General features: G+C 46.2%; 1 protein-coding gene across 3 annotated transcripts in view; it reads right to left on the reverse strand.

The window, feature by feature from the left end:
- Positions 1-9172: 9172 nt before the first annotated feature.
- The window catches only part of LOC119955589 (tubulin beta chain-like), a 152048-nt gene continuing 146366 nt past the window's right edge, over positions 9173-14854 (reverse strand). For all 3 annotated transcript variants that reach the window (XM_038781936.1, XM_038781938.1, XM_038781937.1), the window contains one exon: positions 9173-10350. In XM_038781936.1, the coding sequence (XP_038637864.1) occupies positions 9293-10350 (1058 nt within the window). In that variant the 3' untranslated portion in view covers positions 9173-9292. The remainder of the gene's footprint in view (positions 10351-14854) is intronic.

The raw sequence follows: 14854 nt of genomic DNA on the forward strand, positions 1-14854 counted from the left end.
AGTACACTTTAAAAGTACTTCATTGGCTGTAAAATGCATTGTATCATCCTGAGGTCATGAAAGGCTCTCGGGAAATGTAAGTCCCATCTTTTCTTTTCTTTACAAGGGACCCGGGTTTAATTCTGGCTTTGGGTGACTGTGCAGTTTGCACTTTCTCCCTGTGTCTGCGTGGGTTTCCACTCGACACTCCAGTTTCCGCCCAGCGTCCTAAAAAGATGTGCAAGTTAAGTGGTTTGGCAATTCTAAATTGACCCTTGGTGTCCATGGGTTGTGCAAGTTAGGTTTACAGGGATAGGGTGGGTGAGTGTACATAGAACATAGAACAGTACAGCACAGCACAGGCCCTTCAGTCCACGATGTTGTGCCAACTGTGGTGAATGTATTACTGCGACCATTCACCATTGTATTACATTACATTACATTGTATTAGGTTGGTGCCCTTGTGGGCTCTGCCCCCTCGTGGGAGGTATATAGATCTGCAGCCTGTAGGCGGCCCTCAGTAGGGCAGTCACAGATCTAGCTCATTAAAACCACTGTTCACTTCAACTCTCCGTCTCGTGTGAATTGATGGTCGCATCAATTTAATCAACTACAACATCGCTATGGAAGCACCCCTCAAACCTGATTGACTGGAACTCGACCCGCAGGCCGCTGAAGCCAAAGGGATTTTTTCGCACTGGCTCCGCTGTTTTGAAGCCTACCTCGCCGACTCCTCCTCACCCACCGTCACTGAGAAACAAAAACTGAGTCTCCTCCACGCCCGGGTGAGCCACAGAATCTCCGTGCAGATCGAGGAAGCGACCATGTATGCAGACGTGGTCGCGATCCTGAAAAGGCAGTACGTGAGGCCAGTGAACGAAGTGTTCACGCGGCTCTCCTCACCACTCGTCATCAACGTCCCAGAAAATCGCTGGAGGAACACCTACGCGACCTGAAAGTACTTGTGCGAAACTGCAACTACAAGGACGTCACGGCCTCACAACATATGGAACTCGCCATCCGGGATGCCTATGTGACTGGAGTCCGGTCAAACTACGTCAGACAGCGCCTGCTCAAAAAGGGCGCCCTCGACCTAGAAGAGATGGTAAAACTATCCACCTCCTTAGAAATAGCTTTTCAGAACCTCAATGCTTTCCCCTCCGACCACGCGATCCCCTCGTGGACACCCGACCAGAGGGTGCCCCAGGCCTGTGCTGCACGGCTGCCGCCCAACCCAACCTTGCTATTTCTGAGGCCAGCACCAGCATCCCAGGCAGCATTGCTCGACTCGGAACGCGACCTGTAGCGATTGCGGCAAGAAAGGACACTTTGCCAAAGTCTGCCTGGCCAAATCCAAAACTCGTAAATCACAGGCCCGATTTTCAGACTCACAGGCCCCACAGCGTGGCTGCATGCCTGCCGGCAACGCCCCTTTCAGATGCGTCATCTGCCTCGTGCTGCCATCTTCGACTCTACCCAACACTTGTGACTCACGGGGGCCGCCATCTTGGCTGCCATTTACCACAGGCCCGCAATGTGCAACTCATGGGTGTCGCCATCGTCATCCCCGCCCGACACATGCGACCGACGGGGGCTGCCACCATGATCGCCGCCCGACACATGCGACCGACGGGGGCAGCCATCTTGGGAACACCCCACCACGTCCGACCACGCTGGCTACCCGCAACCCGCCGCTGTCACCCTCGACCAGTCACGGCCCAAGCACCTCAGGAACTCGATGATGACCGTCCGAGTCAATGGGCACGAAACCCCCTGCCTGTTTGTCTCTGGGAGCACGGAGAGCTTCTGTAATGAAATCCAATTGGCTTTATTGGTTGGCCAATTGGAGTATGAGCTCCCTCAATGATAGCTCATTGAGGAGGCCCATATAATCACCTGTGTAGGCTTTGTGAGTCAGTCTTAAGTTGACTGGACTGCTAGCAGCACTGTTTGTAGCTGTTCCTGTAATATCGTTATTGTAAATAAATATTGGTGTGGTGATGGAACTCCTGCCTCCTGTGGATTACTACAGTGGCGACGATGATGGGATATAAAGTAGACAGCGTATAGATACATTCTGGAGCACAGACTGGGAACGCGAGTAGCACATGCAGATGCTTTGAGCAGACTTCCCCTCCCGGACACTCCGCCGCAAATACCAAAAGTAGAGGAGACAGTAATGACTCTGAATTTTTTTGGACTCTCTACCAGTAGACGCACAACATATTCGGTTGTGGACGCAAAAAGACCCAGTTTTAGCCAAGATGAAGTATTTACTGCTAACAGGGGAAGTGGAAAGACCAGTGGAGCCCCAGATGCACCCATACTGGAGCAGAAGGGACCAAATAACCGTAGAAGACGGTATCCTATTATGGGGAGCCCGGGTAATAGTCCCAGCTCAGGGCCGTCAGGCAATCTTAACCGAGTTACATCACGGACACCTAGGGGTGTCTAAAATGAAGATGCTAGCTCGAAGCTACGTTTGGTGGCCAGGATTGGACACAGACATAGCAGCCTTGGTACGTCGGTGCCAGAAGTGCCAACAGGGGCAAAGAGTGCCACCAGCGGTGCCATTGCACCCGTGGGAATGGCCAGGCAGACCGTGAACCCACCTGCATATTGACCACGCCGGCCCTTTCATGGGCTCAATGTTTTTGGCGATAGTGGACGCCCACTCCAAATGGTTGGACGTCCAATGGGTAAACGCGGCAAGCACAGCATCGACAATTGAAAAGCTCAGGGCCTCGTTTGCAACACATGGACTTGAAATGAAATGAAAATCGCTTATTGTCACGAGTAGGCTTCAATGAATTTACTGTGAAAAGCCCCTAGTCGCCACATTCCGGCACCTGTCCGGGGAGTATTCGGAGGTATTGGTGTCGGACAACGGAGCGGCATTCACAAGTGGGGAATTTGGAAAATTCCTGAAGGAAAACGGATTCCGTCACATCAAAACGGCCCTTTACCATCCAGCGACCAACGGCCTGGCAGAGAGAGCGGTCCAGACACTTAAAGCGGCACTCAAGAAGTAGCCGGCAGTGTCAATGGACACAAAGCTCTCCCGCTGGCTGTTTGATTACAGGACCACACCGCATTCCACAACGGGCATACCGCCAGCTGAACTCTTAATGGAAGGCGGCTGCGAATGAGGCTGAGTCTCCTTTTCCCAAATTTAACGGGGAAAGTGGAGAAACAACAGGAGGCCCAACGCAGGTGGCATGATAATAGTCGGCAACAGAGACATTTCCAGGTGGGGGCACCGGTTTAGGTCAAGAATTATGGGAATGGACCAACGTGGGTCAAAGGCACGGTAGAGTCCCAAACAGGGCCCATATCCTATGAGGTTTCGATAGGAGGTAAGGTGCTGAAGAAACACCTAGACCAAATAAGGGCAGCGGAACCACACCTGGAGGCAGGCGAAGCAGGAACGCCTCAAGCTGGGATAGCCCAGACGGAAAGGATACCCACACCCCAGCCCCGAGCAATTTCTCCAGACCCCGTCATCCACTCGTCAAGAGTCGGAGATGGACACGTTCGATGAGGCCGCCGCGACACCTCTCTTGGGGAGGTGTCGCGAGGAGGAAGAACAACTTCCAAGGAGGTCGTCAAGGAAAAGACGGGCACCTATAAGGTACACCCCGCCCACTTTGGAGAACGACCTGGCAGACGACACAGAGGCGACAGACCCAGACATGAGGAGCAGGAAGAAGCTCAGAGGAATGCCAGCTGGCAGGAATTCCTCGGACCTTGGGGGGGGGGGGGGGAGGGGTGTAATGACCTCCAATTGGCTTTATTGGTTGACCAATTGGAGTATGAGCTCCCTCAATGATAGCTCATTGAGGGGGCCCATATAAGCACCTATGAAGGCTTTGTGAGCCAGTCTTAAGTTGACTGGACTGCTAGCAGCACTGTTTGTAGCTGCTCCTGTAATATCGTTATTGTAAATAAATATTGGTGTGGTGATGGAACTCCTGTCTCCCGTGGATTACTACAGCTTCGTACACCCAGACACGGAAATCCACCTCCAGGGTCTCGCTTCCGTCCTGGCTGACGACACCGGGCCCTGTCCTCCTCCGAAAGCACTTGAGGAGCCATAAGTCCGACCCCTTGGTCGAGAGGGTCCAGCTCCTTCACGCCAGCACCACGACGGCCGACAAGATACAGTCTCCCTCCGGGACCTGGCACCCGCAGGTTCCCCTGCGACCATCACATACAACCCCCCCCCCACCCTACACCGAACATCGCCCTCGCCCCTATATGGCTTACACCCTCCCCTCCTACACCCTTTCCCCCCACCGGACTACAGGAGTGAAGACACGCACCCAGAGTCAACACCCGTGTCCGCAGCGACGCGTTCAACACCCGTGATCGCAGCGACGAGTTCAACACCCGTGCCCGCAGCGAAACCAGAGCTCAGGCGATCGCAGCGAACGATCAAGACACTGGACAGACTCAACGTGTGAGCCCACTTCACCCCCACTGGATTTCAATTTTTAACAGGGGATGAATGTGGTGAATGTATTATTGCGACCATTCACCATTGTATTACATTACATTGTATTATGTTGATGCCCTGTGGACTCCACCTATGGACCACCATTGTATTACATTACATTGTATCATGTTGGTGCCCATGTGGGCTCCGCCCCTGGCTCCGCCCTCTCAGAGGAGGTATATAGATCTGCAGCCTGTAGGCGGCTCTCAGCACAGGGCAGTCGCAGGCAGGCACAGATCTAGCTGATTAAAACCACTGTTCACTTCAGCTCTCTGTCTTTTGTGAATTGATGGTTGCATCAACGGCCATTTATCCTAATCTAAGATCAACCTAACCTACACCCCTTCAATTTATTGCTGCCCATGTGTCTGCCCAAGAGTCGCTTAAATGTCCCTGATGACTCTGGCTCCGCAACCACTGCTAGCAGTGCATTCCACACATCCACCACTCCCTGTGTAAAGAACCTACCTCTGACATCTCCCCTATACCTTCCTCCAATCACTTAAAAATTATGTCCCCTCGTGACAGCCATTTCTGGGGAAAAGTCTCTGGCTATCCACTCTATCCATGCCTCTCATCACCTTGTGCACCTCTATCGTCATCTCTCTGCCTTCTTCGCTCCAGTGAGAAAAGCTCTAGCTCCTTCAACCTTTCTTCATAAGTCATGCACTCCTGTCCAGGCAGCATCCTGATAAACCCTGTACCCTCTCCAAAGCATCCTTCCTATAATGAGGCAACCAGAACTGGACACAATATTCCAAGTGTGGTCTAACTAGCGTTTTATAAAGCTGCAGCAAAACCTCGCGGCTCTTAAACCCAATCCCCCTATTGATGAAAGCCAACATACCATACGCCTTCTTAACAACCCTATCAACCTGGGTGGCAACTTTGAGGGATCTATGTACGTTGACCCCAAGATCCCTCTGTTCCTCCACACTTCCTTTAACCCTGTAGTCAGCATTCAAATTCGACCTTCCAAAATGGATAACTTCATATTTATTGAGGTTGAAGTCCTTCTGCCACTTCTCAGCCCAGCTCTGCATCCTGTTAATGTCCTGTTGTAACCTGCAACAACCCTCAAAACTATCTACAACTCCCCCAACCTTCATGTCATCGGCAAATTTACTAACCCACCCTTCCACTTCCTCATCCAAGTCATTTATATAAACTACAAAGAGCAGAGGTCTCAGAACAGATCCTTGTGGGACATCACTGGTCATGGACCTCCAGGCGGAATACTTTCCATTCACTATCACTCGCTGTCTTCTTTCGGCCAGCCAATTCTGTATCCAGACAGCCAAATTTCCCTGTGTCCCATGCCCCCCAACTTTCTGAATGAGCCTACCATGGGAACCTTATCAAATGCCTTACTGAAATCCATATACACCACATCCACTGCCTGGCCTTCACAATGTGTCTCGTCACATCCTCAAAGAATTCAATGAGGCCTGTGAGGCATGACCTGCCCCTCACAAAGCCACGCTGACTATCTTTAATCAAAGTGTTTTTCTAAATAATCATAAAATTGGATAGGGTGCTTTTATGAAGGATTGATGCAGACTCAATGGGTCGAATGGCATCCTTCTGCACTGTAGGGATTCTATGATCTCGATCAATGAGAATCAATTTTCTTCAAAATACAATTTACATTTTTGAAAAGCAAACTCAAATTAAAGAGGAAAGAGCCTCTCCCTGAGCTAAATACACAGAAATTATATAGACTGCACATGCTGACAATCAAATTCATAAACAAAAAAATATCAAGTGCAAGTTCATGGTTTTGGAAGAAGTACTGGAAACTTCAATAAGTAATAAGCAATAAAAGATATAAAATAAAGCTAATGGGCACAAACTTCCCAGAAACAAACAAAGTTCCCGAGTGAGCACGTTTAGCCTTGCAGTGCCGAGAAACACATGGCTATTCAACGCAACTTGCTTTGAATAAGGGGCCTGAAAAGATAACGCGGGATCGAAGCGGCACATAGACCCATTTTTTTACAATGGGAAGCTCCACTAGCTGTAACTCCCCATTGTAGCGAGAGAGATCTTGGAGACCCTGAATAGAATCCCCAACGTCTCCCTCAGCCTGAACGCAACATGGGAGGGTCCCCGTTTGTGGGCACCAGTATCAAATGGTGCTCGCCTATGGTCCCCAAGGCAAAGAGATTGAATCCCAAAGCATCAGGTACCTTGGGAATCTGCACATTAGAGTAAGGCTTACTGCCTCGCTCGGATATGCAGATTTACTAAAACGTGATTCCGCTCATTTTGGGCAGGATTCCCCTTGCAACGTCTCGCGAGGTTGCATTGAATCTCACAAGGCGTTGCGAGCCGGGTAGATCCTGGGAGCGGTGTCTCCCGGCTTTCACCGGCCATGCTGCACCGTGGCCAGAGGATCGCACCCAATGTTATTATAAGACTTTTTATTCTGAACAAAACTGCTCAAACCCTATTTTGAACACCATCAATTTCAGTTCATGACCAAAAAAGGATGCAAAACAGTGTGAGAAATGTATTGAATAATTTTATCACCACTCCATGGCCAGGTTGTGCAATTACAGGGTTTATATAGGGCAGTTTAATGCTAAATGTGGACACTATTTATCATGGAAGAATGAGTGAAGTGTATCAACAGGGCATAGTTTGCCAAACAACAATTGCATGAAGATATATTTTTTTATTAAGGTGCCAGCCATATAGCCTTGAGATGTTGCAAGATTACTGGGGGCTGATAATTGGATGTGGTAAATAGATGTCACGCATACTGTCTTTATATTAGTATTACAAGTTCCAATGTACAGGCTTATAATTAAGCTGTGTGCCAAACTGTCATGTTCGGATTCCACCCTCTGCTACTGATTAATATTTTACATTTTGTATTTCATAATCTCAAGATGTCTTTTAAGTGCTTTACAGCCAATGAGGTACTCTCAAAATGTCTGTGTAGAAATGTAGGGAAGTTCATCTCCTGTTGTATTGCCAATATTAAGTCACAGAATGTTTTTTGTTCCCTCCCTGTTTCTTTTCCATTCACGCATCTTCTACTCTTCATTTATCTTCAAACTTTCTTCCTCACTCCTTCCTTTTCTACTTCTTTTTTGCTTGTTTGATTTTGGTGGGCGGCTGAATGGTGTGGTAGGAATGAATTTGGAGTAGGATTGGAGAAAAATATAGCTCCACTCAGTCACTCTCCCAACATCCTTTACCCTATTAACTTCTCTTCCTAACACTTTTATTTACTGCCATCACTACTCCTCTTTCCTTTTGAAATACCCACTCAGACAATTACGTCTCCTAACCACTGCCACTCAGTTCACCCTTAACTGACCATTCACTCTGCCCATGGGCAATTAGAGGCCAGAGGCTCACCCCCTCACTTTCTTTATGTTTCCTTCAGATAGATTGCAAAATCAAACTTAAAACATTTATATTCAAAAGACTATGTGCTTGAAACTAAGTCTGCCCTTTCCTGTCTCACCAGTGTTAATGACCTCTCCTGAGTATGAGCAAATTACAGATTAAATAATAAATGTCTTCAAAAGTTAACTGTTTTTGAAGATTGAAGTTTGAGAAAATCTCCAGCTTTTTAATTTCAGCATCTCTTGCTTTAGTACATTTTCCAAAATTTAGCTATGCATGTAACCAGTGGCCATATTTTCCTCACACACACATTCTGCATAAGAAACTCAATGCAAACTTTACTTCAATTACATTTTTGAAACTTGTCTTTCAGTTTTTCTTCAAATTGGAAAGATGGATTGCAAATTGAGAAGATAAAAAACATTCCAAGAGTATGCAAGACCAATGCACCCTGTAGAATTAGGTACATTGCACATGCAGACTGTACAACCCAAATTCAGCTCACATCTGGATAAAAATATAAGATAAACTTGTTTGCATGATGCGGCATCCGAATGGTGCTATACGCAGACAACACCAATTCCCGGAGCAGACAACTGTTGTGGCCATGAACTGTGCAACGCACGGCATTGCTTGGTCCCAAGGAATTCATGTAGACTGTACGTAGCACCATTAGGAGGCAGCAATACATAAACAAATTTCTTCCCCATAAAGTCCAAACCTAAGTTTTTGGGAAAGGTTGAGAGCTTCAAGTAAAAACTTTTAAGAAGACATTAAAAGACACAAAAGACAATTCAATGGATACATTTTAATCACAAATTATGCCATTAAAAATATATATTTAGTATAACCATTACTTTGGACATAGAAATTTCAGCTATTGAGGGAAAAAAGGTGGATCAAAAATGTTCATGGCAAATGTTTAGAAAGCATTTAGCAGGCCGGTGGGAAAAGTAACCCTGTGGCCATATTATGCAATTACAAGGTGATGCGTTTACATAGGCAACTTCCATAACAAAAGCGATACTGGGAATTTAAAATGGCAATATGTGACAGCAGGAAGTAAGGTTTTGTAGACCAGTAGATCAACTGAAGATTTTTATTAAGATACAGAATAGTAATTTTTGAATTATTTTATATCTGAACGTATCTCATTAAAAGTCTTTTTCTTTCGTCGTACCAATCTTTATATAATTAAAATATCTTCGCACAGCTACTGTACATTTTATAGATCAATTTAGCAATGGATCACTATCTGTCTGGGGTTGAAGATCTCTCATTAAATAATACAAACACATTGGATTCAAAATTTGAAAACAACACTCCAACAAAACTGCATTGCAATTATTTAAATTTATTCCCTTACAAAGTAGCATTTGATATCAAAACAAGAAAGTGCAGAATGGCAAAAGAGGACATGCACTTCTGAAGCTTTGTAGATAATACACAATATATAGCTTAATTTTCTTCTCCACCTAATTCTTCCTCTTCAGCCTCCTCTCCAGATGTGGCATCCTGGTATTGCTGGTACTCAGATACCAGGTCATTCATGTTACTCTCTGCCTCAGTGAACTCAGTCTCTTCCATGCCCTCACCAGTGTACCAATGCAAGAAAGCTTTCCTTCGGAACATGGCAGTAAACTGCTCAGAGATGCGTTTAAACAGCTCCTGAATGGCTGTTGTATTGCCAATGAATGTGGCAGACATTTTGAGACCTCTAGGTGGGATGTCACAGACAGCTGTCTTAACGTTATTGGGGATCCATTCAACAAAATAAGTGCTGTTTTTGTTCTGCACATTCAACATCTGCTCATCCACCTCTTTCATGGACATGCGCCCTCGGAAAACAGCAGCAACGGTCAGGTAGCGGCCATGGCGAGGGTCACAGGCAGCCATCATGTTCTTGGCGTCAAACATCTGTTGGGTAAGTTCAGGTACGGTGAGGGCACGGTACTGCTGACTGCCACGGCTGGTCAGAGGAGTAAAACCTGGCACAAAAAAGTGCAGACGGGGGAAGGGGACCATGTTCACTGCTAGTTTACGCAGGTCAGCATTGAGCTGACCAGGGAAACGCAGACAGGTTGTTACACCACTCATGGTGGCTGACACCAGGTGGTTCAGGTCACCGTAAGTGGGAGTTGTCAGCTTAAGGGTACGGAAACAGATGTCATAAAGAGCCTCATTATCAATACAGTAAGTCTCATCAGTGTTCTCCACAAGCTGATGGACAGACAGAGTGGCATTATAAGGTTCTACTACAGTGTCTGACACTTTTGGTGATGGTACAATACTAAATGTGTTCATGATTCTGTCTGGGTATTCTTCACGGATCTTGCTGATGAGGAGTGTGCCCATGCCAGCACCAGTGCCACCACCCAGTGAATGGGTGAGCTGAAATCCCTGCAGACAATCACAACTCTCAGCTTCCTTCCTCACCACATCCAGAACAGAGTCAACCAGTTCAGCACCTTCAGTGTAATGTCCTTTGGCCCAGTTGTTACCAGCACCGCTCTGACCTGCAACAAACAAGAACAGTTTAAATTCTTACAACTCTTCAGCGATATATAAATTATCCGGGATTTTGTTCTTTGGAACAGTAACCCACAACAGCATTACCTGTACACTATTTTAAAGCTTGTGCTTATCTGCATGAACTGCTTGAACAGCATTTACAAGAGCCATCAATGGCCAAGATTTTTTGAATTGCACAAGTGCAGAGGAATAAAGTCCATGATTATGGAGGGAATTGTTGCTATTTCAGCAATGATCTTAAACATACCTCAGGACAATCTGTTATGTGTTTTTATAGTTGCATTATATGATTTGTTTGTGTGATTAATGATAAGAGATTTTAGTGCTGGGAGATGAACACATTATCAATATTAACTGCTCCCAGGTCAGGTAAACAATAGTTAGATGCACAGTAAAGTTGGGCCACAGTATTGGGCTGACCAGGGGAGAGGCCAGATTGGATTTGGTGCTCGGCAGCAAACCAGGCCAGGTGTTAGATGTCTCGGTGGGAGAGCATTTCGGTGACAGTGACCACAACTCCTTGACCTTTACCATAGTCATGGAGAGGGATAGGAACAGACAGTATGGGAAGATATTTAATTGGGGGAGGGGAAATTATACTATTTATGCTATTAGACAGGAGCTGGGGAGCATAAAGTGGGAACAGTTGTTCTTGGAGAAATGCACAACAGTAATGTGGGGATTGTTTAAGGAGCACTTGCTGCGAGTGCTGGATAGTTTTGTCCCACTGAGATGAGGAAAGAATGGGAAGGTGAAGGAGCCTTGGATGACAACAGAAGTGGAGCTTCTAGTCAAGAGGAAGAAGGAAGCTTACACAAGGTTGAGGAAGCAAGGATCTGGCATGGCTCTAGGGTTACAAGGTAGCCAGGAAGGAACTCAAAAATGGACTTAGGAGAGCTAGAACGGGGCATGAAAGAGCCCTGGCAGGAAGGATTAGGGAAAACCCCAAGGCGTCCTATACTTATATGAGAAATAAGAGGATGATCAGAGTGAGAGTAGGGCCGATCAGGGATAGTGGAGGGAACTTGTACCTCGGAGTCTGAGGAGATGGGGGAGGCCCTAAATGAATACTTTGCTTCAGTATTCACTAGAGGGAGGGACCTTGTTGCTCATGAGAACAGTGTGAACCAGGTTAATAGACTCGAACAGGTTGATATTAAGAAGGAGGATGTGCTGGAAATTTTGAAAAGCATTCGGATAGATAAGTCCCCTGGGCCGGACAGGATATACCCAAGGTTACTACGGAAAGCGAGGGAGGAGATTGCTGCGCCGTTGGCGATGATCTTTGTGTCCTCATTCTCCACTGGAGTAGTACCGAATGATTGGAGGAAGGCGAATGTTCTTCCCCTGTTCAAGAAAGGGAATAGGGAAATCCCTGAGAATTGCAGACCCTTCAGTCTTAAGTCTGTGGTGAGCAAAATATTGGAAAGGGTTCTGAGAGATAGGGTTTATGATTATTTAGAAAAACATAGTTTGATTAAAGATAGTCAGCATGGCTTTGTGAGGGGCAAGTCATGCTTCATTGAATTCTTTGAGGATGTGACGAGACACATTGATGAAGGTCGGGCAGTGGATGTGGTGTATATGGATTTCAGTAAGGCATTTGATAAGGTTCCCCATGGTAGGCTCATTCAGAAAGTTAGGGGCATGGGAAACAGGGAAATTTGGCTGTCTGGATATAGAATTGGCTGGCCGAAAGAAGAGAGCGAGTGGTAGTGGATGGTGTTATGGGCCAGGGTTTAGAGAACCCCAAAGTGTATCATGGAGTTCACCTGACCCGCAAGTTTTACTAGATTGTGGTATGGGGAGCGCACGGCCCATTCTACAGTAGTAGTACAGCAAAAATGGAAAAGTATTTTTAAAAGTAAAACAATGTTTATTCTATGAACTCAAGTTAACCTTTTTAAAACATACAGTGAACATCTTAGCAACCATTAATTCAAATACAACCCCCAAAGAATGGGGGTAATTAATTCTTACTTTCCTTTTAGTCCATAAGACTTAAAACAAAACCTTTCAACAGAAGCACATCAGGTTAATGTCACTACTGAGAGTAGTTATTAGTTTTAAATCACCAGGATCGATTTACTGTCTTTAGGTTACAGAGAGAGACTCTAATACACCTTCTGGCTGTGACTGCAGCTATCCAGTTCTGAAAATGAAACTAAAACATACCCTGCAGCAAACAGCCGAAAACAAAAGTAAAAAGCTGACAGAGGCCCAGCTCCACCCACTCTGACATTACTGATAAACACCCATTTCTTAAAGGTACATTTCTTAAACACCCATTCCTTAAAGGTACTCTCACATGACACCTCCCCCAAGAAAATAAAATAAACCATTAACTTCAAGATGGTTTTTTCACCTTTTCACTATCCTTTAAGAAATGCACACAGTAAATATACTTTTTCGTTTCAAAAACAAAAGTAAAAAGCTGACAGACAGCCCAGCTCCACCCACACTCTGACATCACTGATAACACCCATTTCTTAAAGGTACTCTCACATGACAATGGAAAGTATTCAGCCTGGTGGTCGGTGACCAGTAGTGTCCCGCAGGGATCTGTTCTGGGACCTCTGCTCTTTGTGGTCTTAATGACTTGGATGAGGAAGTGGAAGGGTGGATTGGTAAGTTTGCCGATGACACAAAGATTGGTGGAGTTGTAGATAGTGTTGAGGGCTGTTGCAGGTTACAACAGGACATTAATAGGATGCAGAGCTGGGCTGAGAAGTGGCAGATGGACTTCAACCGAGATAAATATGAAGTTATTCATTTTGGAAGGTCAAATTTGAGTGCTGAAAACAGGGTTAAAGGCAGGATTCTTGGAAGTGTGGAGGAACAGAGAGATCCTGGGGTCCACGTACATAGATCCCTCAAAGTTGCCACCCAGGTTGATAGAGTTGTTAAGAAGGCATATTGTGTGTTGGCTTTCATTAACAGAGGGATTGAGTTTAAGAGGGATTGGGCCTCACGGTAGCATGGTGGTTAGCATCAATGCTTCACAGCTCCAGGGTCCCAGGTTCGATTCCCGGCTGGGTCACTGTCTGTGTGGAGTCTGCACGTCCTCCCCGTGTGTGCGTGGGTTTCCTCCGGGTGCTCCGGTTTCCTCCCACAGTCCAAAGATGTGCGGGTTAGGTGGATTGGCCATGCTAAATTGCCCGTAGTGTAAGGTTAATGGGGGGATTGTTGGGTTATGGGTATACAGGTTACGTGGGTTTAAGTAGGGTGATCATTGTTCGGCACAACATCGAGGGCCGAAGGGCCTGTTCTGTGCTGTACTGTTCTATGTTCTATGTTAAGAGCTGTGAGGTTTTGCTGCAGCTTTATAAAACCCTAGTTAGACCACACTTGGAATATTGTGTCCAGTTTTGGTCGCCTCATTATCGGAAGGATGTGGATGCTTTGGAGAGGGTGCAGAGGAGATTTATCAGGATGCTGCCTGGAATGGCAGGCATGTCTTATGAAGAAAGGTTGAGGGAGCTAGGGCTTTTCTCACTGGAGTGAAGAAGGCAGAGAGGTGACTTGATAGAGGTGTACAAGGTGATGAGAGGCATGGATAGAGTGGTTCGCCAGAGACTTTTCCCCAGGGCGGAAATGGCTGTCACAAGGGGACATAATTTTAAGGTGACTGGAGGAAGGTATAGGGGAGATATCAAAGGTAGGTTCTTTATACAGTGAGTGGTGCTGCGTGGAATGCACCGCCAGCAGAGGTGGTGGAGTCAGAGTCATTCGGAACATTTAAGCGACTCTTGGACAGGCACATGGACAGCAGTAAATTGAAGGGGTGTAGGTTAGGTTGATCTTAGATTAGGATAAATGGTCGGCACAACATCGTGGTCTGAAGAGCCTGTACTGTTCTATCTCAGTTTGGATTGAGGCATGTCAGATTTGTAATTACTGACTTGCACTTGAAAAAACATGCTTCTCAAATTCAGCTTTGGTACCTTATACCTGTCATAATATGCACCCATGCACATCATGAGGTAAAAACAGGGAGTGATAGACACCCAGGTGAGCCAATCAACATACAGGACAGAACACAACCAATCACCAGACAGAACACCAGAGGGGGGCTTCCAACTATAAAACATACAAGGCATCAGCACTCCGCCTCTTTCCACTGGTGACAACTGTAGTGACAGTCAGGGTGTATATATCAGTCAGCACCTTCTACACGTGGATCAGAGCTAGCCTTGTCTAGTTAGTTAGAGTTAGTATACTTAGAGTAGCAGAGTATCAACCCACAGCCAGCTGTGTGCATAGTTATAGAAATTTAATAAATCGTATTGAACCAATGCCTACGTTTGGTGTATGCTTTATAGTTTATCTGCACCGTGTTACAGTCCATGTTACCCCAGGGTGAATAACACAACAATACCCTCCTCACACAACCCCATTACTGATTACTCCTCTCCTCATTCATAAAGGCCATGAATCCTTCCTGGAATATTGGTTCTACACCTGCTCTTTTTGTCATCCAAGTGGTCA

The sequence above is a fragment of the Scyliorhinus canicula genome, chromosome 21 (genome assembly GCF_902713615.1).
Source record: "Scyliorhinus canicula chromosome 21, sScyCan1.1, whole genome shotgun sequence".
NCBI classification, from domain to species: Eukaryota; Metazoa; Chordata; class Chondrichthyes; order Carcharhiniformes; family Scyliorhinidae; genus Scyliorhinus; species Scyliorhinus canicula.